The sequence below is a fragment of the Myodes glareolus genome, chromosome 4 (genome assembly GCF_982192425.1).
Source record: "Myodes glareolus chromosome 4, mMyoGla1.1, whole genome shotgun sequence".
Classification (NCBI taxonomy): domain Eukaryota; kingdom Metazoa; phylum Chordata; class Mammalia; order Rodentia; family Cricetidae; genus Myodes; species Myodes glareolus.
Window position 1 is genome coordinate 662853 of NC_142029.1, and position 27013 is coordinate 689865.

The 27013-nt window shown below is 42.8% G+C and overlaps 1 protein-coding gene across 1 annotated transcript in view; it reads left to right on the forward strand.

Moving 5' to 3' along the window:
* Positions 1-24448, forward strand: part of LOC125393135 (sodium- and chloride-dependent transporter XTRP3A) — a 41526-nt gene extending 17078 nt beyond the window's left edge. Inside the window, exons 4-11 of the mRNA XM_087905118.1 lie at positions 1219-1446; positions 4252-4362; positions 5386-5627; positions 7675-7837; positions 20345-20549; positions 22071-22230; positions 22658-22823; positions 23403-24448. Coding sequence (XP_087761244.1) covers positions 1219-1446; positions 4252-4362; positions 5386-5627; positions 7675-7837; positions 20345-20549; positions 22071-22230; positions 22658-22823; positions 23403-23552 — 1425 coding nt within the window. The 3' untranslated portion in view covers positions 23553-24448. The remainder of the gene's footprint in view (positions 1-1218; positions 1447-4251; positions 4363-5385; positions 5628-7674; positions 7838-20344; positions 20550-22070; positions 22231-22657; positions 22824-23402) is intronic.
* The last annotated feature ends 2565 nt before the right edge of the window (positions 24449-27013 follow it).

Sequence of the window (27013 nt, forward strand, 5' to 3'; positions counted from 1 at the left end):
TGTTCTATTCCCCCACCTTCAGTCTTTGCACTCTCAGGGACTCTAATCCCACTGCCTCCACTCCTCTTCTAGCAGCTGCCTCCATCTCAGCCTCTTTCCAGGTGGAAAAAGAGGAGAAAGACCTAGGAAGTACTATTTTAATATCCACGCATTCCACAGGTTGGTGGACTGCCCACAACCCTGCATTAAACCCTCTTCCAAGGGCACGAGATAATGACACAGTTGACCTTCACATACACTTCTGTGGGCCAGGCAAGTCCCCGGAACATATAGATCTACACTCGCATGATCATACATACCACATGAGAGCTTTTGTCCAACCCCACAAGCTTCAATCTACTTTACAGGATTCTACTTCATGGGGTGGGAGTAGGGGTCGTTCGCAGAAGGTCCCTTCAACCAAGCAAATGTAGGAACCTTATCTTTAACTTCTGATGCAGATGAAGGGAGGAGAGAACTGAAAATTTTCTCAGTTATTCCATTGAACCAGTTCGTACATGCCCCAGAGCTTCTTCATGTAGCGTGTACATTGGCAGGAGCATTCAAAAATCTGATGTCCAATTCATCTCAAGCAAAAGATTCTGGATATAGCCAAGGTAGCCCCAGGTTTGCAGTCAAATATGTGAAACAGAGTGAGCTAGCGTGTTCTCAGAGAATGAATTAAGTGTTCTTTCAGCTAGGCAAAGCAACTGAGTTTATGAGGACTTCTGTTTCTTGGCTGGGACCTACGACTGGTTTTCATCGGTTACCAATGTCTCCCTCCTGTGGCCTCTCCATCCAAATGACCTTGCCATTCCATGATTCTAATTCAAGTACCTTCCCAGTTTGATTTTTTGTTTGTTTTAAATTTTATCTTATTTATTTTATGTGTGTAGGTGTTTTTTTTTTAAAGTAATCCCCTAAAACTAGAGTTACAGATGGTCTTGAGCCATCATATGGGTGCTGGTACTCTAATCTGGGTCCTCTGGAAGAACAGCCAGTACTCATAACTAGTGAGCCATCTCTCTAGCCCTACATCTGGTTTAGAGCAGAGTCAAAAGGATCTGGAAAGTCTAGGTCTGGAAGCCTCTGTTCCACTGCACTCTTGCCTAAAGCAAGCCAGGCTAGCCCATATGTACAGGACAAGGTACAAAGCCTCCTGTCAAAGTCACTTCCTATCATCCTCCCGAGTCCTTGCCCTTCCATTACCTCTCCATTGATTCTTACTTCATTCCAAAGGACCCCCTGCCGTGGTCTGTCTGCCCACTGAATGGTAACCGCACAGGCTATGACGAGGAGTGTGAAAAGGCTACGTCAACTCAGTACTTCTGGTACAGGAAAACACTCAACATTTCGCCATCCATCCAGGAGAATGGAGGAGTGCAGTGGGAGCCAGCACTGTGCCTCACCCTGGCCTGGCTGATGGTGTATCTGTGCATCCTGAGAGGCACCGAGACAACTGGCAAGGTGGGCTGGGGAGTGAGATGGTGCTGTGTCTGGGTGAGTGGATGAGTAGCACCTCAGCCCTGGCCTTGATCAACGCCAGGGGCTGTCTCTTGTGGTCCAGAAGTAGAGGCTCACTGGATCAGAAGGTATGGGTGGTGTTATTGGCACGTTCCTCTACTAGCTGACAGTGAGGTGGTTAAAGTTGTGAGTTCTGAAATGAGATGCCCTGGCTCGCTCTCAAACTCAGCTACACCAGGGCATTTCTTGGAGATCTTAAAACATCTGACAATTTAGTCCTTCCCCCTCAAATGCCAGACTATGATTCTGGGGAGGAACCTCAATGTGGAGAAATGAGTCAGCAGAAATGACTTTATTGTGTGGTTGGATTTGGGGGTCTCATTTCAAAGTACTTTCAGGGACTCAATGATACCCAGAACTGTTGGATTCTTTCTTGGTTTGTTTTGTTTTGTTGTTGTGTGATTTGGGGTTTTGCCTTTTATTTTGAAAGTGTCTCCTTATGTAGTTCATGCTAGCCTGAAACTCACTGTACAGCTCAAACTGCCTCAAACACAGTGATCCTCCTGACTCGGCCTTCTGAGTGTTGGGATTGTGAGCCACAGACATGCCAAAACCCTGGCTTAGGCATTTTATCTGCCTAAGCCCTATCTTCCTGCTGGATGCCAGGTTTCCAGTCCTTCTAGGGATGATATATTGGTTGTATTTCCATCACCTGCACCTGTACCAAACTGGAATAAAATTTCTATACTCATCTATTCTACAAAACAAATTCACAGAAGACCACATTCCCGCGGTAGCTTATTCTTTTAACAGCACCTCAGAGTAGATACGTGATGACACTCGCAAAAGTCTGTAAAGTAATCTTCCCAAGATCACAGTAGGGGACAGCAGAGTCAGGACAGAGCCCAGATTTGCTCCAAGGACTTCCCATCCTGTCGGTGGCATGTCCCATGAATGTCCTCTATGTCTTTTGTGACTTAATCACTTCCAATTTTTCTTCTTATGAGAATCCCACAAGCCCTTAGATCTCACTCTCCTGATCACCTGAGCTTCCTTCTCCAGCACTGACATTTTTTTTTCCCGTGAGGCATCAGGCTTATAACAACCTATGTCATCAAGATGCTACACAGCAACCCCTGTGCTGTGACTGGTATGCCGTTTTACATTGGTTTCTAAGTCTCCAAAGCGGTAAGTATCTTAGCCCCAAGCACTTTGTCTCACAACCGAGCAGAAGAATCGGGGTGCTCTTTCTCAGTTAAGCTCAGACCTTGTAGCATCTGCTCTGTTCCAACATAGACCAAGCATGACCCAAAAGATCTAAGGGCAGGGTCTGTACCCTTGAATATAAAAGCAATCTTTTCGTCTCCATGCCTCTTATAACTGTGAAATTAGGGAGAGCCTGGACATGATACCATATCAATTCTCACCACTTATCTTCCCTGACATCAATACCCCAGTAGTTCCATGTATAAAGACCCTGCCCTTTCCTTTTCTGTTGAAATCTCTTTTATTCTGCCCTGAATTTTTACTTATTCATCAGAAGTTACTTCTCATGGTAGGTTAAGCTAGATGTCCAGACATCTTCTCCATGAAATAAAGAAGGGAGTCATTTTATGGAAACTCCAGAAAACCTGTAAGAAACATGGTCCATGGAAAATTCCAGAGCTTGCCCTGAGTGTCCTCTAAGTACCCAGTGTTATGGACCTGGATCAGCCCTCCTCCATGTCTCTGTATTTCTTTCACATCACTTTTCAAAGTGCTCTTATTCATCTTCGTCTATCTGGTTCGAAATATTAGATACTTGGGTATTCTTATTAGTTCCTTGAATGTATAAGAAGCCATGATAAACACATATCCCACTTTCTGCTCAGTGTCCCTCTGACAGTCTTAGAAATAAATAAAATATGGTGCCATGCCAAGGAGGAAATGGAAGACTGAGCATAATTCAAGCATGTCAAGGCATGGGTCACTAACTATGTGTCTTAGAGGTGCATCCAACCTAGAGGATTGATAAAACAAAAACAACCTTGACAATTTTTTTGTTTGTTTTACCCTTGTATCTGTGCAGACCTGCACCTGAAAGTCTTTCCTTTGAGGCTTTTCAGAAGTTAGGGCGACACTGAGTCCAAAATGTCCCTGACAAAGCAACCAAGAGCACATCCTTAAATTACGATGCATGCCAATAGGGAAAGAAAGCTGGCTTAGCCAAAGAGTTAGACTTCTTATGAAGAATACACAAAATCCCATCAGTACTATCTATTGTATTTGTTGTGGGTACTTTATTCCATACACTGCTTCCTATCTATGGGCATGCATAGCCAGGCTCCTCTCAGATCCCATCCTGAAAGTAGGCTCTACCCCAAGCCACTGAACTAATTTTCCTGTTAGAGAAAATACAGATCTTGTAAGTGATTGGTCGTCCTTCTTTTCTTGGGACTTCAGAAAGCTCAGAGCCAAATTTGGCTCAAATACTGAACAGAGAGACTCACATGTTATATGGGCTCATTCAGTCCTATTTTAGAGACAGAGGGGTTGGAAGAGTATGGAAAGAAGAAACTGGGAACCTGTTGCCTCTAATCCATTAAACAAAAAATTTTATGGTGGCAACAGATATGGGCAGCCAAGTCCCATACTGCCTTTCCTAGACCACAGACCCTGTGTCCTACTCAGGATTAGCGCCACCTGCAGCTCTTCAGCAGCTGTGGATGCAGCCTAAACACCAAAGAAGTAAGATGTTTATGGGGATGGTTATCTGTCCTGTCATTCCTACCTCTCCAGCAGTCTTATTCTGTTCCTGGATACCCACAGGTGGTCTACTTCACTGCATCAATGCCTTACTGTGTACTTATTATCTACCTGATCCGTGGCCTCACACTCCATGGAGCCACTAATGGCCTGAAGTACATGTTCACGCCTAAGGTATGGGCTGCAAGAAAGGGGACTGTCTGTTTCTGGGATGCCTGGGAGGAAGAGAAAGGGGGTAAGATCTGTAATCAGCAGGTCTGGTGTGAGCCCAAGACCTGCCAAAGGCTACAGATATCCTGGGGGCCCAAACTTCCTCCTTAGATAGATCATCCCAAGTCCTATACATTCTTGAAGTTCAATCCTCTGTCCATCCCCTCCTGCTGCCCTCACTGTCCCTGATGACTAGTGTCTGTGCCTTCCTTCTGGTCTTTCTGCTTCAGTTCTCACCCAAGGCCCTGTCCGTACTGTCCACTGAGCCAGGCATCACTCCAGTCTGTAGTGGGAGGCTGCTTGTTGGTTCCCAGCCATCTAGCTAGCTCAGTCGGTAGAGCATGAGACTCTTAATCATGAGTCATGGGTTTGGGCCCCAGTTGGGCACCACCAGTCATCTCCCTTACCTTCCATAGACCCTTTCCCTCTAGGTTGCCATGATCCCCTCTTTAACTTTTTCTTCCCAGTCACCTTCACCGGTGTTCTTCAGTGGGAATGCTATCGCATTTGGAGTAAGGCACACTCTTTGCTTAACAACTCTTGTGGCTAGAATCAGATGACTGTAGCACCTATCGAAATGTACATCCTTGTTGCAAAATCCATAAAGGTCAGTGCTGGAGTCAACTCAGACTTGACTCCACATCCAGGTCACATCACCAAAATTTCTGTGTGTTAAGACCAGTGCAGTGCCTGGCTAGTGACTGAGAGGTTCCATGTGTTGGACTATTAGACTAGACAAATTCAATGGCACTCTCCATGGGTAGGGTGCCATAGATGGCATGAGAGAAAGACTGCTGAATAGTTCACCTGCCAGGGAATACACTAGAGATATTCTGGGACAGAGACATGGACTCCAGCCACAAGCCACACTGACCGCCTGTGTGTTAGAAGTAATTTCTTCTCCATCTCTGAGCCTCCATCTTTTGGGAGGGAGAGTTTGGGATTAGAGCCTAGGATTCCTCAGCCCTATCCCTGCTGGCCTTCTAGATGGAACAGCTAGCCAACCCCAAGGCCTGGATCAATGCAGCCACACAGATCTTCTTCTCACTGGGCTTGGGGTTTGGCAGCCTGATTGCTTTTGCCAGCTACAACGAACCCTCCACCAACTGCCAGAAGCATGCCATCACTGTGTCCATCATCAACAGCTCCACCTCCATATTTGCCAGCATAGTGACCTTCTCCATCTATGGCTTCAAGGCCACCTTCAACTATGAAAACTGCTTAAACAGGTGAGTCTAAGTTGTCCCTCATCACCTTAGGCCTCAAGAGGGAAGGCAAGGCTCCAAAGTGCAGAGCTGGAAGGGTGACTGGGAAGGACTGGGTTCCCAGAAGTCAAGGGGTAGACTAAAGACACCAGTGTTGAGGTCTACAGTATGAGGTTCAGTTATTTCCTCAACTTCATAATTACTGCCTTCTACCAGTACTAGAAACTGGGGGTCCAAAAAGTTAAAGCCTGATTTTCAGGGAATAGACAGTTTAAAGTGGTCATTGCACTTAGCAGAGAGGGGAATTCAGAAAAGAAAATTGTCAATGTCTTAGGTCCTGTTCCTCATCTCAAGTATAACCAAGAACTCTCTAGCCAAGTCCCAGAGGCTACAGATTACTGTCTTTACAATCCTTCCAAACAGAGGACCATCTTTCAGATGCTAAGATGTCCAGTAGAGTGGTCACTTATAAAAGTAGCCATCTCTAGGTAAGGACTGTAATGGAACTCAGTATACATGCAAATAATTTAATTTGCACAGTGATATAAAATTAAGTTTAAGAATTCTAAGCCATAGTTAACTCCCCATGGGAGGCCTTACCCTCTTTTAGGAGTAGATGGGGAATGGGGAGGTAGGTGGGGGAGTGGGAGGAAGGGAAAGAGGGGGAACTGTGGTTGGTATGTAAAACGAATTTTAAAAATGGAGTACAGACCTAAACAGAGAACTCTCAACAGAAGAATCTAAAATGACTGAAAGACACTTAAGGAAATGCTCAACATCCTTAGTCATCAGAGAAATGCAAATCAAAGCAACTCTGAGATTCCTTCTTACACCTGTAAGAATGGCCAAGATCAAAAACACTGATTACAACTTATGCTGGAGAGGTTGTGGGGTAAAGGGAACACTTCTGCATTGCTGGTGGAAGTGCAAGCTAGTACAACCCCTTTGGATGTGAGTGTGGCGATTTCTCAGAAAATTAGGAAACAACCTTCCTCAAGACCCAGTAATACCACTTTTGGGTATATATCTAAAGGATGCTCAAATGTGCCACAAGGACATGTGCCCAACTATGTTCATAGCAGCATTGTTGGTCATAGCCAGAACCTGGAAACAACCTAAATGCCCCTTGACCAAAGAATGGATAAAGAAAATGTGGTACATTTACACAATGGAGTACTACACAGCAGAAAAAAATAACGACATCTTGAATTTTGCAGGAAAATGGACGGAGCTAGAAAACATTATTTTTAATCAGGTAACCCAGACACAGAAAGACAATTATCACATGTACTCACTCATAAGTGGTTTTTAAACATAAAACAAATAAAATCAGCCTACAAATCATAATCCCAGAGAATTTATACAGCAATGAAGATACTAATAGAGACTTGCATAGATCTAATCCACATGGGAAGTAGAAAAAGACAAGATCTCCTAAGCAAACTGGGAGCATGGGGACTGTGGGGGGAGGGTTGAAGGGGGAGGAGAGAGGCAGGGAGGAGAGCAGAGAAAAATGTAGAGCTCAATAAAAATAAAAAATACAAAAAAATGTGTTAAAAAATTTAAATTAAAAGAAAAAGAATTCTAAGCCAAATGTAGTGGTGCATGCCTTTAACCTCGCTATTCTGGAGGCAGAGGCAAATGAATCTCTAAGTTTGAGACTAGCCTGGTCTACACAACAAATTTCAGGACAGCCAAGGTTGCATAGTGGGACCTGTCTGAAAATAAGTAAAAATATTTAAGTGGTTCTAAATTTATTTCCAAGCAGTTCCTCAATGGTATTAGCCACATTCAAGGACTGTCACCAACAATGGTTAATATCTGGCTATGAAGTATTGAATACTTGGAGCATCCCACCCAGTCTCATCAGAGGCCTCTTATCCAGGTGTTAAATATCCTGTCGGGAAGTAGTTTCTGTCCTCTTCTCTGCTCAGGCATCCAGAGTTGTTCTTCCTACCAACTTTCCTCACTGGGTAGGAAGGAAAAGGGAAGAGGCTGCCCACAGTCCTCCCAGGTGTTAGGATCAGTAGCTCCTTAGACATAAAAATCAAGGCGATGGTCTGTTCTGCAGGGTGATTCTGCTGCTCACCAATTCTTTTGACCTTGAAGATGGCTTTCTGACAGCCAACAACCTGGAGGAGGTGAAGGACTACCTGGCATCGACCTACCCAAGCAAGTACAATGACGTGTTCCCGCACATTAGAAACTGCAGCTTGGAATCGGAGCTGAACACGGTAAGAGGCCTGGGAAGGGTGGGGACTGCCTCTCTCCACACAGTCCGTGAAGACAGGAAACTGGATTGTTTTCCCTGCAACAGGGATAAGACCGACTGGACTCCTGCTCTCCCAGCTGCTACTAGGAATCCTTTTCATTGGAAAGCTCCCCTAGAGTCTGAGTTTCCCCCTCCTTTTCCTCACCTCTTTTGAAATTTCAAAAACCTGGGAAAGCAGAGACTAAGATAACACACTGTCTAAGTTAGGGTGGCTATTGCTGTGATGGAACACCATCACCAAAGTAACTTGGGGAGGAAAGCGTTTATTTGGCTTACACATTCATATTGCTGTTCATCATTGAAGGAAATCAGAACAGGAACTCAAACAGGGTGGGAACCAGGTGGCAGGAGCTGATGCAGAGACCATGTAAGGATGCTGCTTATGGTCTGCTCATCATGGTTTGCTCAGCCTGCTGTTTTAGAGAGCCCAGGACACCAGCCCAGGGATGGCACCACCCACAATGGGCTGGGTCCTCCCGCAGCAATAATTAATCAAGATAATAGCCTACAGCCAGATTTTATGGAAACATTTCTCAACTGAGGTTCCCTCCTGGCTTGTGTCAAATTGACATGAAACTACCCAGCACACAGACACCAATATTTCCATTTCTCAAATGAACACTGCAACCTTTTGGTCATTTAATGTCTAGATTTTTTTATATAGAAAAAAATTTTTTAAGGACGTAATTAAAGGTCTCTGAAATTAATATCAGGCTTTTCCTACTCATTGTAGACAAAAATACTCATATTTTTGTGCTCTTGATACATTGTTTTTAAAATCTGTTAACATAGAGTCATGTCTTATGATTTGATAGATATATGAAACACATAGCAAACAGGTCAATGTCATAACATTCCTGTCTCCTCAGACATTCATGATTTTTTGACCCTTCTAGTTATCTTTAGGTTTTGTGGATTCTTGCAGATTAGAGTGCTGGGCACAGCAGCAATAATTTCTGCTCTAATTCCTGTAACTTGGTGGCCCTTGCCTAACCTCTGTCTTCACTCTCTGCCACTTTCCTCATCATAGTTTTTGTCTATGTCTGATTTGTTTTAGCAAACATGATGCCTACACCTCTCTCTACTCTCTACCTTAACACATGACAAGATTTCATTCTTTTTATGGTTAAATAGTATTCATATCCTGGATCTTTTTAAAGGACTATTGCAGTAAAATCAAGAGTGTTGCTATATCCTTGACCCAACGCTTTTATTCAGTTCCTTTGCAATAATAACTAATTGTGATTTTGTTTGTACCTCATTGAAGATTAATAATGCTAACTTTTTGTTCATATATTTGCTGGCTACTTGTATCTGTTCAAAAAATTTTTAGATGTCTGGGTGATGGTGGCATACACTTTTAATGCCTGCACTAGGGAGGCAGAAGCAGGTGGATCTCTGTGAGTTTGCAGCTAGCCTGGTCTCCAAGAGCTAGTTCCAGGACAGGCACCAAAGCTACAGTAAAACCTTGTCTCAAAAAAGCCAAAAAAAATAGATATATTGATTTTATTTCACATGTATAAATATTTTGCTTGCATATATATCTGTATAGTACACATGTATCTGGTACTCACAGAAGTAAAAAGAGGGCTGTTACCAGTGATTGTAAGTTGCCATGTGGGTGCTGGGAACTAAACCCAGGTTCCCTGCATGAGTAGCAGGTGCTCTTAACCACTGAGCCATCTCTGCAGTCCCCTTGTGTTTTTTTAAAGAAATGTCTGTATAGGCCATTTATTTGTCCATTTTTAAACTGGACTCTTTGCTATTAAGTTGTTTGAACTCTAAATAAATAGAATTAAGGAAATGAGAGATACTGAGAATGAAAATGTGAAATGCTAATGAAAGCCATTCAGGATGGCACAAGGATAGGAAGACACTGCATGCTCATGGAATAGAAGATGTCTTCGTTAGTCTTCTGTTGCTGTGAAGAGACACTATGACCAACGCAACTTATCAAGGAAAGCGTTCAATTCAAGGTTTGCTTACAGTTTCAAGAGTGAGTCCATGACCATCATGGCAAGAAGCAGGGCCGCAGGTAGGCAGACAGGCAGGGTACTGGTAGTGGTTAAGAGCTTATATCTGATCCACAGGCAGGAGGCAGAGAGAGAGAAGGTGAGGGGGGGGAGAAGGAAGAAGAAAGAGGAGGCTGAGGGATGGGGGAAAAGAGCAAGAGAGAGAGAGTGGGTCTAGCCTGGGCTCCCTCAGTGACATACATCTCCTAATCCTTCCAAAACAGTTCTACCAACTGTGAACCAAGGATTCAAACATATGAGCCTATGGGGGCCATTATCATTCAAACCACCACAAAAGAATTATTATTATTATTTAAGTGTCCATAGTATCCAAGGCAGTTTGCAGATTCAATGCAATCTTTGCCAGTAATATTATTCATAGAAACAGAAAAAAAAATCTTAAAATCTACATGAAACTATAGAAGGTCCAGAATAGCCAAAGCAACTGAGTAAAAAGAACAAAACTTAAAGCATATTAATACCTGATTTTAAGACAGTCTACGAAGTGTCTGGTATCAGCATGAGAAAAGGCAAAGAGACAAGTAGAACATTAAAAAAGGGAACTCAGAAAACCACGTGATTTCTGCCAAAGATGTCAAGAGAATACATTGAAGAAAGGACCAATCAGTTACTGGTACTAGACCCCCATCTCTCAAGCTGTACATAAGTTCAAGACTATGAAAAGTCTAAGTGGAAACAGGGGAAACACTTGAAAACACTGGTTTGTGTAAGGATGCTTTGGGATAAGGCTCAAAAAGTACTGGCAACAGAAGTAAAAACAAGTAGGATTATACCAAAGAAAGAACCTTCTGTGTAATGAAAGAAAATATTTAGGGACCCACCCACACACATTCACAGAGTAGTGGGGAAGACTTAAATAAAAAATCCTGTTTTGTTATCAGTTGTATGTAGGAATAAGTACTCCTAGAAGATAAAGTTTCCCATTCGAGAATTTTATTGAGATCTGTCCATTTTAATACACGTAGAACTTCATCCACTCATTTTAAGTGCTGTGTTTATTTCATCACAAAAAAATATACTTCAGCTATTTTCCTCATTCCCTGCTAATTGCCATTTTGGGTATATTTCTGCTTTCTGATTTAAAAGCATACTTTTTGTTTGTTTGTTTATACATTTATCTATGACACTGATGGGCTTTGTTAATTAATGAATTTACTTTTGCAGTGCTGGGGTCCGAACCCAGGGTCTTGCAGGTGCTAAACTAGTTGTTACTTCCCCTTGTCAGCTAGAAAAATCTCATCAGAAAGAAAATTCCCTTAGGGGATGTTTATTAATACATTGATTTTAAACTGTAATTTAAGGAGAATGAATATCTTTTGAATTGCACGTTTTTCACTTTCAACTCTAAGTAATGAATGGTGTTTTTTATAGTTAACATATAAAAACAGATTTCATTATGACATTTTAATGCATATGTATCATTGCTCCTTACTCTTATTCGCACACTCTCTACTCCTCCTCTTCTCTTTACCCCTTCTTTCTGGAAAATATGTGTTGCAGTTGTGAGAAGTGAGGGAGGAGATACTATAACATGCAGGAAGAAAAAGAAAAGCCATGAAAAGCTGTTCAAGCAAGACAAAGGCCAAAACAAAACCAATAGTGAAACACAAAAGTAAGACTTTAAAGTACATGTGAAATAAAATAGAATAAGATACATTATGTCAGGGGTGGCTAAGAACACTTGCTATCCTTTCAGAAGACCCAGGTTCATGTCTTAGCACCTGCATGGCAGTTCACCGTCCATAACTCCAGTTCCAAGGGATCTGACCTCCATGGATCCAGGCACATACTTAGTGTGCATAAATTCACACATGCAGATAAACACTGATAGACATAAATTTAAAAAAAATATGTCATCAGCAAATCCATCTTCCTTCTGGGATGAATGTGATTTTTTTCCATAAATCCTAAGCTGTGGTTTGTAGCTTACTCTCAGGTGTGTGTGAGGAGGAAGAGATTTTATATCTCAAAACAGGTTAGACCAGATTGTCTTCCCTCCCGGGAGGTTGCCACGGTTAGTACCACTGCTATATGCCCTCTCTCTGATTTGCTGTGGGATCACATTTTCTATGTGTGGCTATCAGTGTCCTAGGCTCTGGGAAGTGGAGACACACACATTTATCTTTCCTGCTGGGTGCTTTTCCGCCAGAATGCCAACTGATTTTCTGCCCAGGACCCACAGTTCTACCTGAGTATATTTGCTCTGAGTCTCAGTCAGCTTCAGTTCAGTCCTGGGTTCTTTGTAATAGTCAGGGTCACTGCTTGCTACCCTGGTGGAGGAGGTGGGATCCCTGGGGTTTAGGAACTTAATAGTTCCGAATTTTCTGTTCTTCGGGCCAGTGGGTTTTCTTCAAGGAATGGTTCCATTCACTGTCTCGAGGCTCAGCCAGTGGCAAACCAAATAGCGGCCTCACAAAGCAAATCTGCCCTAGGGTTTTCTGCTTGTTTAGGTCTTGTTGTTGCAGTTCAGTTCTATAACCTCCATTCATGTCTTTTCTATTTGTGGCCCCAGGACAAGACTCTCCACCTCTTTCCCTGCTATTCTGGTCCTCAGATTTAGAGCCTGTCATTTCTTTTGTAAATCTAACATTAAATATTTTTATATTTTCTTACTCTCTGTTGTTGGCTGTGGCCTTCTCTTGACACCTTACACTCTTCCGTTGTAGATCGGGATTTTCTTCAAACTTTGTGGGGATACAGAAGAGTGTTGTCTCTATCCCTCCATCTTCAGTTCTGCGGGATTGGGTTTTGATTTAGCAGCAATCTGTTACATTGCTGTTGTGAATAGTGTCTCCTTATTTCTATCATTGTTTATGTTGATTGCAAAAGAAACAAAAATTTTTATATGTTAATTTGTACCTACAAATCTTGATGAATTCCCTAATCAATTCTTACAAGTACAGATTTCCTCTGTTTCCTGTATAAACTATTCTAATACCCATACATAGAATTTTGTACATTTCTTTTTAATATTTGTATTTCAGTCCATTTTTATTGCTGTTACGTTATTATTATTGTTTTTTACTGAAGTCTCAAGTACAGTTGTTTTCCTGTACTTTGAGAAGAGTGAAATTCAAAATGTCAGAAAAACACACCGACTAGTTCTTAGATTTACTATAAAGACTTTTGCTGACTGCTTCTAAAGAATACTTTCAAGACTAGGATAGCGGTTCCATGGCACTGGCTCATAGGTGAGGTTAGGGAATAGTTGGTTGGTTTGGGTATTTTGTTTTGGGGGGGGTTCTCAGTTCATGGGGCGACACAACACTTCCTTCCTGTTGTTTATTGTTCTAGTTAGGGTTACAATTGTTATGATGAAATACCAGACCCAAAGCAAGTAGGAGAGGAAAGGCTTTATTTCCTTCATACTTCATATTGCTGTTCATCACTGAAGGAATATAGTAGGAACTCATACAAGGTAGAATCCTGGAGGCAGGAGCTGATGCAGAGACCATGAAGGGATACTGCTTATATCTTGTTCTCCGTGGTGTGTTCAACCTGCTTTCTTATAAAACCCAAGACCGCCAGGCCAGGGATGGTACCACCCACAATAGGCTGCCCCCCTCCACCATCACTAATTAAGAAGATGCCCTGCACCTTCTGGAGTCATTTTCTCAATGGAGGTTCCCACCTTTCAGATAACTCTAGCCTGTGTCAAGTTGACACAAAACTAACCAGCGCAGTTGTTCAGCCCAGCACAGACACCAAGACCCTAACACAGCAGACTTCACGATCTAGATCCCACTTGGACACCTCTGACTCCCTTTCTGAGCTTTGGCATGACATTCAGTTCCCTTCTTTGGATTCTGGCACTTAATTCTTCCTCGCTTATTTTTGAGATTGACTCTGTGTCCAAGAATGTTATAATTATTGGTTTTTTTCAGCTGACTTTCTTTCCCCTGTTCCTTCCATTCTCTTTCTTATTTCCTTCCTTTCTACCATATCCTCTACTGTTTGAAATTTGAACTTCTTTGTCTTCTTCCTGAAATCTCTCATTAATGTTTAACTTAACATGGCTTAATGTTAGAGAGTATCTTTACTTCCATTTCAAACAATGTAAAAATTTTAGATTCTTAACTTCCCTGGCTTTGCTTTTATAAAGACAGAAGAATGATATTAAAATCCTGGTCTCCCACCTCTGCCTCCTGAGTGCTGGGATTACAGATGTTTGCCAGACCTGGTTACACTCTTCTATTTTAGATATGATTGTTATGCAGTTCAGGCGTTTTAGACTCATAACTTGAAACCACTGCATCCTTAGGACACACAAGACCCTGAGTTCAGGGATAGACAAGGGTGTGTGCTCATGCACACGCACACACACGTGCACACACACACAGACACAATTTTATTTGTTCAATACTTTTTCTTGCATTCCAACTGTCTTTGGGAGAGAGGAGTTAACTTTAAAATACCTTTCTGTGGTGCTGAAGAGATGGTTCAGCAGTTGCAAAAGCGTGGTGTTCTTCCAGGAGACCTGAGTTTAGTTTCCAACACTCACATTTTCAAGTTGTTCAGAGTCACCTCCAGAGAATATGATGTTTTCTCCTGGCCTTGTGGGCAGCTGTGAAGCATGATTAATAAAAACTCAGAGAGAGAAATTGGGGTTCAACCTGTAGGTCAGAAAAGCAAAGCAGCCAGCCACTGGCTCTTACTTTAACCTCAATCCAAAAATGATGATCCTGCTTCCAGGAATCTCAGAGTGAGACCACCTGCACACATATGTCACACAAACATGCACATGGACACATACACACAACTAAATAAATATTATTTAATAGTATTGTCCTCTGCCAGGCAGTGGTGGTGCACGCCTTTAATCCTAGCACTTGGGAGGCAGAGGCAGGTGAATCTCTGTGAGTTTGAGGACAGCCTGGTCTATAGAGTGAGCTCCAGGACAGGCTCCAAAGCTACACAGAGAAACCCTGTCTCAGAAAAAAAGAAAATCTCCCTATAAGGTAAATTTGTTTTATTGTTGTTGTTTATTTTTGGTTGTTTTTCTTTTGTTTGTTTGTTTGTTTTGGAGGAGTGGTGGTGGCTCAAGACAAGATTTCTCTGTGTAAGAGCCCTGGCTGTCCTGGAACTAGCTTTGTAGACCAGCCTGGGCTTGAACTCACAGAGATCTGCCTGCTTCTGCCTCCTGAGTGCTGGGATTAAAGGTGTGTGCCACCATACTTTGCAGGGCAAGTATTAAGAACAGTAAACTTTGTTAGATTTTCCATGTACTTGGCCTCCTTCATTCCTTCCTTCCTTCCCCTCTCTCTTTCTCTCTCTTCCTTTTTTTATTGTTCTTTGTTTGTTTGGTTGGTTGGTTTTGAACACAAGGTTTCTCTGTATACCCTTGGCTTTCTTGGAACTCACTCTGTAGACCAAACTGACCTCAAACTCAGAGATTAACCTGCCCTGCCTTTGCCTCCCAAGTGCTGGGATTAAAGGCATGTGCCACCACTGCCCGGCAATATATTATCATGATCTTTTTAAAAAATATTTTATTTTGTATGCTTTACATGTATATACATGCACCATGTGCATATTTGGTACCCATAGAAGTCAGAAAAAGGTGTCAGATCTCTGGAACCAGAGTTACAAACGTATATAAGCTGCTATGGGTACTGGGAATTGAGCCCAGGTCCTTTGGAAAAGAAGCCAGTGAGTGCTCTTAACCACTGAACCACTTCTCCAGCTCTGGGCCCTAGTTCTTAAAGAATTTGTCCCCAAAGTAGAGGTTTTTTAGGTTAACAGTTATTTTCTCTCGACATTTTGATACTATTTACCTTATAATTCTGGTTTCAATTGTTGCTGCTGATTTTTCTTTTATTATTTTGTTTTAAATTAAGTGTGTGCGTGTGTGTGTGTGTGTGTGTGTGTGTGTGTGTGTGTGTGTGTGTGTGTATGCTACAGCACATGTTTGGAGGTCAGAGTGTGACTTTGTGGAGTCAATTCTCTTCTTTTGCCTTTACATGGGTTTCAGAGATTGAAGGTAAGTTAAAGCCTACACTTCAGGTTCCTTTACTGATTGAATGGTCTTGCCCATCCTTCTTTTATTTGTGTAATGAATAGTTCTTTCTCTGAATTCACTAAATATGTCACTTTGCTTTTGGCATCTTTAGTGAATTTAGTATGGATGTGTTTTTATTATCTAATCTAGGCTGAGCTTAAATAATATTAAACCTGCTGAATTCATAGATCCATGATTTCTGTTCAGTTTTAGCAAGTTCGCATGCATTATTTGTTAAATGTTGCCTTGGTCTCTGTCTTTTCTTCTTGAAAATCTTCATTTAGATCTATGCTAATCTTTTCCTTCCTATTCCACTCTTCTCATAATTTTTATATAATGTTTATATATTACAGTCTCCATATCATGGTTTTATTTGTATGACTGATTGGTTGGCTAGTTTTCTTTCAACTCCTATCTATGTTGGTAAAAGGGAATCTGAGGTAGTTTAGTGAGATTGTTCTCCATAGGCTCATATGTTTGAATCTTTGGTCCCAGTTGGTGGAACTGTTTGGGAAGGATTAAGAGGTGTGACTTTTTTGGAGGAGGTGTGTCACTGGTGGTGGGCTTTGAGGTTTCAAAAGCTCAGACCATTCCCAGTTAGCTCTCTCTGCTTCCTACTTGAGGATAAGCATGTAAAGTCTCGGCTGCTGCTCCAGCATCATGCCTGCCTGTCTGCTGCCTGCCTGCCTGCCTGCTGCTATGCTCCCCCCATGGTGGTCATGGACACTAACCCTCTACAATCATAAGCCCCAAATTAAACACTTTCTTTTTTATAAGTTGCCTTGGTCATAGTGTTCTGTCATGACAACAGAAAAGTAAGTAAGACCAAAGTTGGTACTAAGGAGTGAGCTATTGCTGGGACAGGCCTGACCATGCTGTTGTTTTTGAAAGAATATGGAAGACTATGGGACACTGAATTAGGAAAGCTGTTGAATAATATAAGCAGGGCTGAATGAAGCATCCTAATAGGATCTTGGAGGGCAGTAGTGCTGAGATCAATGTGGATGATAGATGCTTAACTCAAGAAGTTTCAGAAGGGAATAATATTACTGACAGAGTTACAAACCATTCTTGCGGTACTTTGGCAAAGACTCTGAATGCTTTCTGCCTTTATTCTAAAACTCTGCCTGAGGCTAAATTAAAACATTTGAACTAATTTTATTGGCAGAGGAGATTTCAAAACAACCTGATATTAACTCCGTTGTGTTGTAAGGGGAGCAGACCCCTTGTTCCATCCCACCAGGCTAGCATACACCCGAAATAATCACACAAAAATTGTATCCATTTAAACACTGCCTGGCCCATTATCTCCAGTCCCTTATTGGCAAACTCTCACATATTAATTTACCCATTTCTAATAATCTGTATCGCCACTTGACTGTGGCTTACCAGGATGAGTCTAACCAGTGTCCATCTTGGGCAGGAGAAGCATGGCATCTGCCACACTTCCCTTCTTCCCAGCATTCTGTTCTGTCTACTCTGCCCACATAAGGGCTGCCCTATCAAAAGGCCAAGACAGCTTCTTTATTCAACCAATGAAATCAACACAAATACAAAAGGACCTCCTACACCACTGTTGCATAGTTATTACTGATCATTTTACATGGGGCTACAATGAAAAATAATAAGCAGGGTAAAAAGAAATACAAAATGTATGGTTTGAGGAGAAAAAAATCACCAAGAAATTTAATGTCCGTACTGAAAGAGATAAGGAGAGGCCTGACGTGAAATATAATAAAGGGAGTTTTACCCTCAGGGCAAGACCCCACCCAGCTAATCCTGCAGTTTGTAGAAAGAAAATGTCTAAGGAATTTTCTGCTACTTTTAAAAGCCTGCAACCAGAAAAAAATGTTATGAAAATATAATTCAAGAGGGTAATAGGCTCCAGCTCAAATGGCTGAACTTGGCAGCACTGGCCAGGTAGTTCTGGCTTTAGAGTCCTGAAGGATACAGGAGTAAAGGAGTTGTGGAATCTTCCTCTGCAGTTAAGACTCTGAGGCCAGGTGTGTGACAGGGGAATCCCTGCATGGAACCCCAGAGAAGCCAAGTCAGACATGAAGTTATGAAAATGAAGCCTGGACTGTGTTGGAGACCCCAAAGTGTTGGAGATGCCAGAATCACAGGAGATACGTGTCAAATACAGGTTCAGTGGAAACAGTGTTTCCAGAAGAGTGGAGCCAAACCAAGAAAGACAGGTGATGCAGTCAGCAACCCTGGAAGGGAAGCGCCAGCTAAGCCCATTGACAGCAGATACAGAACACAGGATTTGGAGTTAACCCTGCTGGGTTTCTGTTTTGCCTTGGTTCAGTATTGTCTTGCTATATTCCCATTCCTCCCTTTTGGAATGATAAAGTATATTCTGTGCCATTGTATATTGAAAGTATGTAATTTGCTTTTGATTTTACAAGGAGTTACAATTAAGAAGTTGCCTTGAGTCTCAGAAGAGACTTTCAATTTTGGACTATGAGAGTCTGACTAAAGTCACTTCACATTATGATATGACCACAAGCTTTTGACAGTCAAGCAGTAGAATGTCGTGGTTTGAATGAGAATGCCCTCCATAAGATCATGTGTTTGAATAGTTGGTCCCCAGTTGGTGGAACTGTTTGGAAAGGATTAAGAGGTACGGCCTCATTGGAGGAGGTATGTCACTGGCAGTGGGCTTAAGGTTTCAAAAGCCCAGATTAGTTCCCTCTGCTTCCTACTTGCAGAAAGAGATTAAGCTCTCATGATCCAACACCATGCCTGCTTGCCTGCTGCCTTCTATGCTCTCCCCCGACACCGAGGGTCATGGACTCCAACCCTTTGCAACCATATTCCCCAAATTAAACACCTGCTTTTATGTTGCCTTGGTCATGGCATTTTGTCACAACAACAGAAAAGTAAGAAAGACAGAATCTAATAGCAAGTCACTTTTATAGATCTTAATTGGATTGATTCTGTAGTTGGAAAGTGTACAGGGCAAAAAGAAGTTCAGAATGTTCTACCCTCACATGTACAGGTGAGATATATATATAATATATATAATATATAATATGTATATATTATAATATGTATTATAATATATAATATTATATATATATTAAAAGAAAATAAAATGATACATAGAAAATGGAAATGAGGAGACTGAAGAGATGGCTCGGTGGTTCAGAGCACTGGCTGCTCCTCCAGAGGACCTGGGTTCAACTCCTAGCACCCACATGACAGCTCACAGCTTTCTGTTACTCCAGTTCCAGAGGATCTGACACACACACACATGCAGACATACATGCAGGCAAAACACCAATGTACATAAAATTAAAAAATGGAAATGAAGTATACAGACTGCTCAGTTGGGTAAAATTTATATTTGCCTTATTTGATTCTTGTTTTAAGCAGTTGGCTGTCTGGTTTGCAGAAGATGGGTTGATGTAGTTGTCTGAAATTCAGCAGTCATCTGAATCTTGACCTCTTGTTATAAAGATCAAAGTTTGTTACATATCAAGTTAGGTTAAGGTTCACAATGTACATAGACACCATCATCCCAGTTTAAGTGTATCTTTAGGTCAAACTATATTCGACTGAACAGAATTTACCCTGAGATAAGCCTCCCTACCTACTAATTCTCTCTTCAACCATATCTAATCTAATATTAACATTATAGTGACCTTTTAAGCCAATAATTATGTTTATTATTGAAAACACTATTTTTTCAAAGTTATTTATTCCAATTGTTTATGATGTGGTGGTTTCAGGGGTAGCCATGTGCAGGAAAGTGAGATCAGACTATTCCAGTATGGAGTATTTTAGCACTGACATTGTTTAGAATTGATGGCTCCTGGCAATAGTGAAACCATTGCTTTGTAATAGTTAATATTCATTTTAAATTTTCCACAAGTGTCATCAAATCCTTATCTGTTTCTAATGCTGACTGTTCCCACTGTGTTTATGTCATTTGTTTATGCTTATTTGTTTTGTTTTTTGTCTTTGTTTGTTTTGTTTTCTGAGAAAGGGTTTTTCTGTAGCTTTGGAGCCTGCCCTGAAACTACATTGAGCTTACTTACATAGTCAATACTAAATTTTTGTTGCTGTAACCAAATACCTTACAAGAAGAAACTAACAGTGTCGGGGAGGGGTGCTTATTTTGCTTCCTAGAGTGAGAGATTATCACCTATCATGGTGAAGAAAGGTTGTAGAGTTCATAACAATAGGATCATAATACTGAGACTCTAAACTATTGAAAATATTGAAAATCTCAAGACACGTACCCAATGACCTACTTTATCCAGTGAGAGCCAACTCCTAAAGTTATACACAGTTCCAAAAGCTCAACAGCTGGGGACAACATTCTGTTCAAACACGTGAGCCTGTGAAGGACATTTCACCATCAAACTATGACATTCCACCTCTTGTCCCCTTTGACTCAGGTGTGTAACTGGTGTCTTTTAATTACTCTCAGGCTGTCCAGGGCACAGGCCTGGCCTTCATCGTCTACACCGAGGCTATTAAAAACATGGAAGTATCCCAGCTGTGGTCAGTGCTCTACTTCTTCATGCTGCTGATGCTGGGTATGGGAAGCATGCTTGGAAACACAGCGGCCATCCTCACTCCTCTGACTGACAGCAAGGTCATCTCCAGCTACCTGCCCAGGGAGGCCATTTCAGGTCAGGACACCAGGCAGTGGAGGCAGAGCATGGGCGGGTGGGGAAATGCAAGACAACCAGTGGAGGGGCTTCCTCAGGAGTCACGTGTTTCTGAGGCAGCCCCAGAAGAACTGTAGGAGTCTAGCTGTGCTCCAGCTACAGTATGATACTCAATTCTGGGAGCTGGACTGAGAACTCACTACCGCCTCCAAAGGAGGCTGATCTAGGAGCTGTGTGCGTGTGTTATGTGGACTGCAGAGACCCAATTCCAGAAAAGATACCAAGTGCTAGAGGCTCTGAGGAAGGGGAGGAGATCACAACTCTCCCGCCTGCACTCATAGGTCTCCAGGCTTTGAAAGCCCACATCTGTTTTGTTTTAATGCGCATGAACTGTTCCCACAGCAGAAGGCGCTCCTTCCACACACGCTCCAGGCAATAAACACCCAATCAGATCATCCTGCTCTGACTTCTAATGCTACAGTTTTTCTCTCTGTTCCTGAATGTCATTGGAAAGGATAATCTGGGCCTGCTGTTGACACTCAAAACCTGTCAGTGATCTGTACTGTTAGCAACAGTTGTCAGCCCCTGACCCCATCTGATACATCATTATAAGAGCACACACCACTTTGTACATTATGTTTGGACCTATGGGTGGTTGGTGAAGGAATCAGCCTTTTCCGTTATGGATACCCACTTTTAACTTCACCAACACCCCATTCAGCCGGGATCATGAGAACCCTGTACCCAGCCACCTCTGCCTCTGATGGTTCTGTGTCCAGGATAGATGAAAAAGCGCCACACCTGATCACACATTCTGGCCATCAAGTGGAAAGTGCTCTCTTTCCCCTTTCTTCTGAGTCTCCAAGCACTTGGCATCTTTTCTAAAATTGGGTCTGTGTGGTCCACATTACATGTGCATACAGTTCTGAAACCAGTACCTAATCCTTTCTCCTGAGGTGAGCTTCTCAGGGCATTCGGTGGTTGACATTGTACGGTGTGGCAGTGGAAAGGGCAGGACTACTATAAACTCAAACACATCATGGAAAGCCCTAGGGAGTTGGAGGAAAATTTGGAGATTGGTGGCTAAAGGTCAGATCTCAAATATTGACCCTGCCATGTTGTGCTATTTAGGCAGTTACTTGGCATCTCTAAGCCTTGGCATCCTGGTATAAAAGGGATTCCTGGCTACTACCTTGGAGGCTTACTCTGGTCTGATACATTGCCAGAGCCTGGCATGTGAGACCAAAGTAAACTGTGGTTTCTTACCAAGCCAATTCTTATCTGGGCTCCCATACCCTTGGTCCACTTCCCACAGTCTCTGGGGCTAAGTTGTTGAACTCTTCAGCATCTCCAGACGCTCAACCATATGATGTCACCCAAAGAGCAACACTCTGACCTCCCTGCAGAGCAGCTCCTGTAGCTCATGTGGGTGAACCCAGCCTCCAAAGTGGTGTGTCTAGGGACCTGTGGCTCCTGCTGGCATATAGCATGGGATGAGAGGCAGGGAGACTCAGAGAGATGAGCAGTGATCTTGCGTTCCAGGTCTGGTGTGCCTCATCAACTGTGCCATTGGTATGGTGTTCACCATGGAGTCCGGGAACTACTGGTTTGACATATTCAATGACTATGCAGCCACCCTGTCCCTGCTGCTCATTGTGCTGGTGGAGACCATAGCTGTGTGCTACGTATATGGGCTAAAGAGGTGAGGAGACTGCAGACCCTGCCTTCTACGTGGGGCAGAGATGCTGCAGGGCTGTACTCGTAAGAATATCATCTTTCCTCAGTGGGCATGCCCATTTTAGATACAAGAATTGTCAGCCACCCTAGCCCTGTGGACTGAGAGGACTGGCATTTCCCTCCCCGATGTACCCTGCTCCCACCTTCTTTGGGAAGTAGCCTCTGGTCCACAGCTGGGGACCTCTATTGATAATCCTCCCAAAGGCAGAGCCTCAGCCCTTTTCCCTTCATCTCAACACCTCACCAAGGAAAGGATCAGATGGGTTCAGGGACACATTCAAACATCATTAATAACCAGGACAGCATCTTCCAACGGGAAGAGGGCATGGAAACTAGACCCCCTCCCTCCAGAGCATGAATAAGCCCAGGTTCTCTCCTTGTGGTCCAAACAGATTTGGAAGTGACCTTGAGGCCATGACTGGCCGCACCCTCAACTGGTACTGGAAGTCCATGTGGGCATTTGTGAGTCCACTGCTCATCATCGGCCTCTTTATCTTCTACCTGAGCGACTACATCATCACAGGAACGCTGCAGTACCAAGCCTGGGATGCCACTCAGGTACCTGACGATCCTGCAGGCTGGGGATTAGGGCAGAACCCAGGGAACCATTGCTGCGGTGTGGGAACTTCATCGAGATGTTTCCCAGATGCTCAGTCTCGTACAGCAGAACGGGGCTGTGAGCGGTTAGCCATGATGCAGGAGAGAGTAAGAGCCGCCCACAGCATCCCAGGGGACCTTCCCCTAGAAATACTAGTTCCTCTGGCATGCCACACTAGACATATTTATACAGAGCATTTCCACGACCACAGGAAGGTCTAATCTGTGGATAATGTGTGCTAACGGATACGTTACATGCAGGGCCTCAGGCTAAGGCGCTAGAAAGAGTGTTTCCATGACATTCTTCTTGGAGAGCTTCACATACATACATTTGACAAGGTCAGAATTATCTTTCCTTATGAAATACAGAGCAAATGGGCACGGTGTCTCTGAAGGCTTGCTGTGAACTGCAGGGTAGTAGAGCACCAGTGTCCTCTCCCCACTGCTCAGCATCTCCCCCTTCATAGAAGAGTTGGGTGAACAGTTCTCTTGGACGCAATCGGAGGGGGCCTTCCCCTGATGCTTGGTCTCTTCTCCCAGGGGCAGCTGGTGACCAAGGATTACCCCCCATACGCACTCGCTGTCATCGGTTTGCTGGTGGCTTCCTCTACCATGTGCATCCCCCTGGTGGCCCTGGGGACTTTCGTCAGGAATCACCTCAAGATGGGAGGCTCGGCCCCAGTGGCCTAAGCATGGACCTCCCAGAGACCGAAGTCAGCCACTCTCTGTTTCACAGTGACTGCCTGCTGGTGGGAACTCCTTGGTTGGAGTGGTGGTCTAGGGCCTCTTGCTTCTGTAAAGAGGATTGGGGAGCTTAAAGAGAGAAGACTGCCTCGGGGGGACCACATCCCTCAGGAGGGGCCCTCCATTCTTTGCCATCTGAAGGTCAGATCTTGTAGCCTCCTCATCATCAGGGGCTAAAGCCAGTACTGAAGATTATTGTTTCCTTGATTCTAGAAAGTCCTAGAATTTAAGGTAAACTGTCATGAGAAACTTGACTGTAACTAGTGGGAGCCAAACAAGCACTTCAGGGTTTTGGTTTTTTTTTTCCTTTTTGCTTAAAAGAAAAGAAAATGATAGAGGGCAATGGCTTCCCGATCAGTGTCAGGGGTTTGAAGTAATTAAGGTGACATTAATAATTAATTAATTAGTTCTAATGAATTCTTCTTTTTTAAGTCACAGTGAGTATGCAATTTCTGTGTTCCCTGATTACTCTCTGAATACTACCAGGATTTAGTAGCCACTAAGAGAGAGTTTTTCTGGGGTTTCAAAGGAGGTCACCTTTCTAGAACCTAAGGCTCATCACAGTAGGCCAGGACTAACCTCTCTACAACTCTAGACTGTAAGGGATCTGACCAGGGCTTCAGTGTCAGATACATATCCATAGGGATACAAGTAATTATAACTTTTCTACCAACGTCACTCACAATCACCTTCATTCACCTCTACATAATGTTGTCTAAAATGTATATAAATCACACAGAGCAGCGTGTAGCTGAAAACACTCCATATTTATAGCTGTTATTCAACCATCATGTGAATTTGTCTTTTTTCTTTTTTATCATAATAAAATGGAATCAAGATTATCTAGACTGGAAGTTCTTCTTGTAGCAACGATCTTTGCTCTCGTGAGCTCATCAAATTGAAGGATTTCTTTGGGTCCATCTGTGCAGACACCTTTGAAGATACTTGGACATCACTTGAAACATCAGCCAGAGATGTCTCTTATTTCTCACTCTTTTTCTCAATGGCAAAAGTAGGCAGTAGAAAGGTCTTGTGGAGGGGCCTAAAGAGAAAATTTTCTAACTAATTTTCTTGCTCCATTTGCAGAAGACCAAAGTCTGGTTCTCAGCACTCACGTTGAGAGAAGCCTATCGCCTCATATAATTCCTGTTCCAGGGAACCCAGCATCCTTTTCTGTCTTTGTTTTCACCAGCCTGAACATATCCAGACATACACAAAATGCATCCACATAAAGTAAAATTACATGTATGCACACACACACACACACACATGTAACAGTGACTCTTTTAATATTGAACTGTAACTTACAAAAAAAAGTTTTCACTATCTTAGCTGCATCTTATCAACACTCCCATCTTTTCTTTATACCTGGTTTCTAAACAATCACTGCTCTTACAATGTAAGCAGCAGCATTTATTTACTTAAATGTTTACTTCTGATTTCTCATCGGATGGTTTTTAGGCCTTAAGAGTGTGTGCATCCCATAATACAGCAGGGTCGATTCCTGAATCCTTAAGTGTCTGTCCCCTCCTCTCAACCTTCAGGCATCGTCACTATCTTTCAGCACTTGTCATGCCTCCCTAGGGTCAGTCACAGTCAAGGTCTCAACATCATGTACCCTCAAGGGTGAAAAAAGTAAGATTGCCCTATATCATTTTTCTATTACTTTTTCAGAATGTCCAATATCTCTGCCATTCCAAACACCTGGGAGCATTGAAAATTTCCAGTGTCCATGCTGCCAGATCCAAAAGGCAACTATCAGAAAATCTTGGGAGTGAGACCCAGGCTCTCAGGAGAATCCAATGTGCAATCAAATCTGAGAGTCAGGGAAAAGCCTATTTAAAAAGGGAGGAAAGCATATGATGTGTTTGGAAATACTTAAGTACAGCGCACAACACCTGTCTGTGGTCTATGCGCTACCATAGAGTTCGCGAGCTTCAAGCAAGGGGCTGGAGGTTGAAACATACAGACAGACACACAGAGAGACAGAGACATGGACCTATCTAGTCACTGGTAAGTAGCCCTTTATTCAATAGCACCACGGAGGCTTATAGACCCAACAGTCAAGTGGGCCAACAGGTGAAAACCTTACCCTCTGATCCTCAAGGCCAAGACCACGCGTGCTCGTGATGCAGAGCTGATAAACAACTTTGACACAGCCTTTAGTAACTCAATTCAGAAGGAAAGTAAAGATCTCTAGCAGGGGAGAGCAGCTGGAGACCATCACTCCAAATGGTCCCAACACTTATGTTCAGAACAACTTGTAAAAAATTAAATACATTACTGAGCATTTCTAGTTATAGGGGAAGTCACATCTGTGGAACAGTTTTGTTTATGGAAATCAGACAGGTGAAGTAATGCTATCATAAAATACAGATGCTCCTCTGTTTACCACTGTAAAGGCAGTAGGACCTGGAAGAATGGAGCCTAAAAATGAGAGGTTGACTATAGTCTAAAACAATAGCCAACTTCATTCGAAACATCAGACAATTCATACTTTGAGAATTAAGAAAGGTCACATGAGTAAATCTCTCAGGAGTTCAAGCTGTGTATAAACAAGTTGACAAGGAGGACAAGTTGCATGAGGCAAAAACATGTTTTTCTATAGAGGCCCATAAACAATTAACAATAGCCAGTGGGAATGAATAATCTGATAAGCGTGCTCCTATCCAATACACCTGGGAGGTGCACGGAAGCATAATCCAAGCCCAGCTCGGGTGTTGAAGAAACCGGGGTCACAAGACTCTTGTTTTTTTGGAGCTTCCTCACAAGCACTCAGAATTCTTTTTTTAAAAAAATATTTCTTTTTTATTTATTTTTATTTTATGTGTTTGCCATGGGTGTCAGATCGCCTGGAACTGGAATTATGGACAGCTGTGAGCTGCCATGTGGGTGCTGACAATTGAACCCAGGTCCTCTGGAAGAGCAATCAGTGCTTTTTTAAAAAAAAACTTAATTATTTATTATGTGTACAGCATTCCTTCCATGCCAGGTCTTATTATAGATGGGCTGTGAGCCACCATGTGGTTGCTGGAAATTGAACTCAGGACCTCTGGAAGAGCAGTCAGTGCTCTTAATCACTGAGCCATCTCTCCAGCCCACAATCACTGCTTTTAACCACCAAACCATCTCTCCAGCCCCAGCACTCAAAATTCTTACACGACTCCATCTTGAACTGTGTTCCGACACTCCTTCGCCCACATTGTGGTTACACCCTACTGACCTCACTGTAAACTGAAGAGCACCCTACATTGAAAATGCATTTGTTACACCTACCCTCCTGACCATCACAGTCAGAGCAATAGTTCACTGTCAAATGACCATCCCAGAGGCCATGTGAGTATCCTGCTTCAGACTGCTTGCCTACAAAATGTTGGAACCCAAACTAAAACAGAATTCATTTTGCT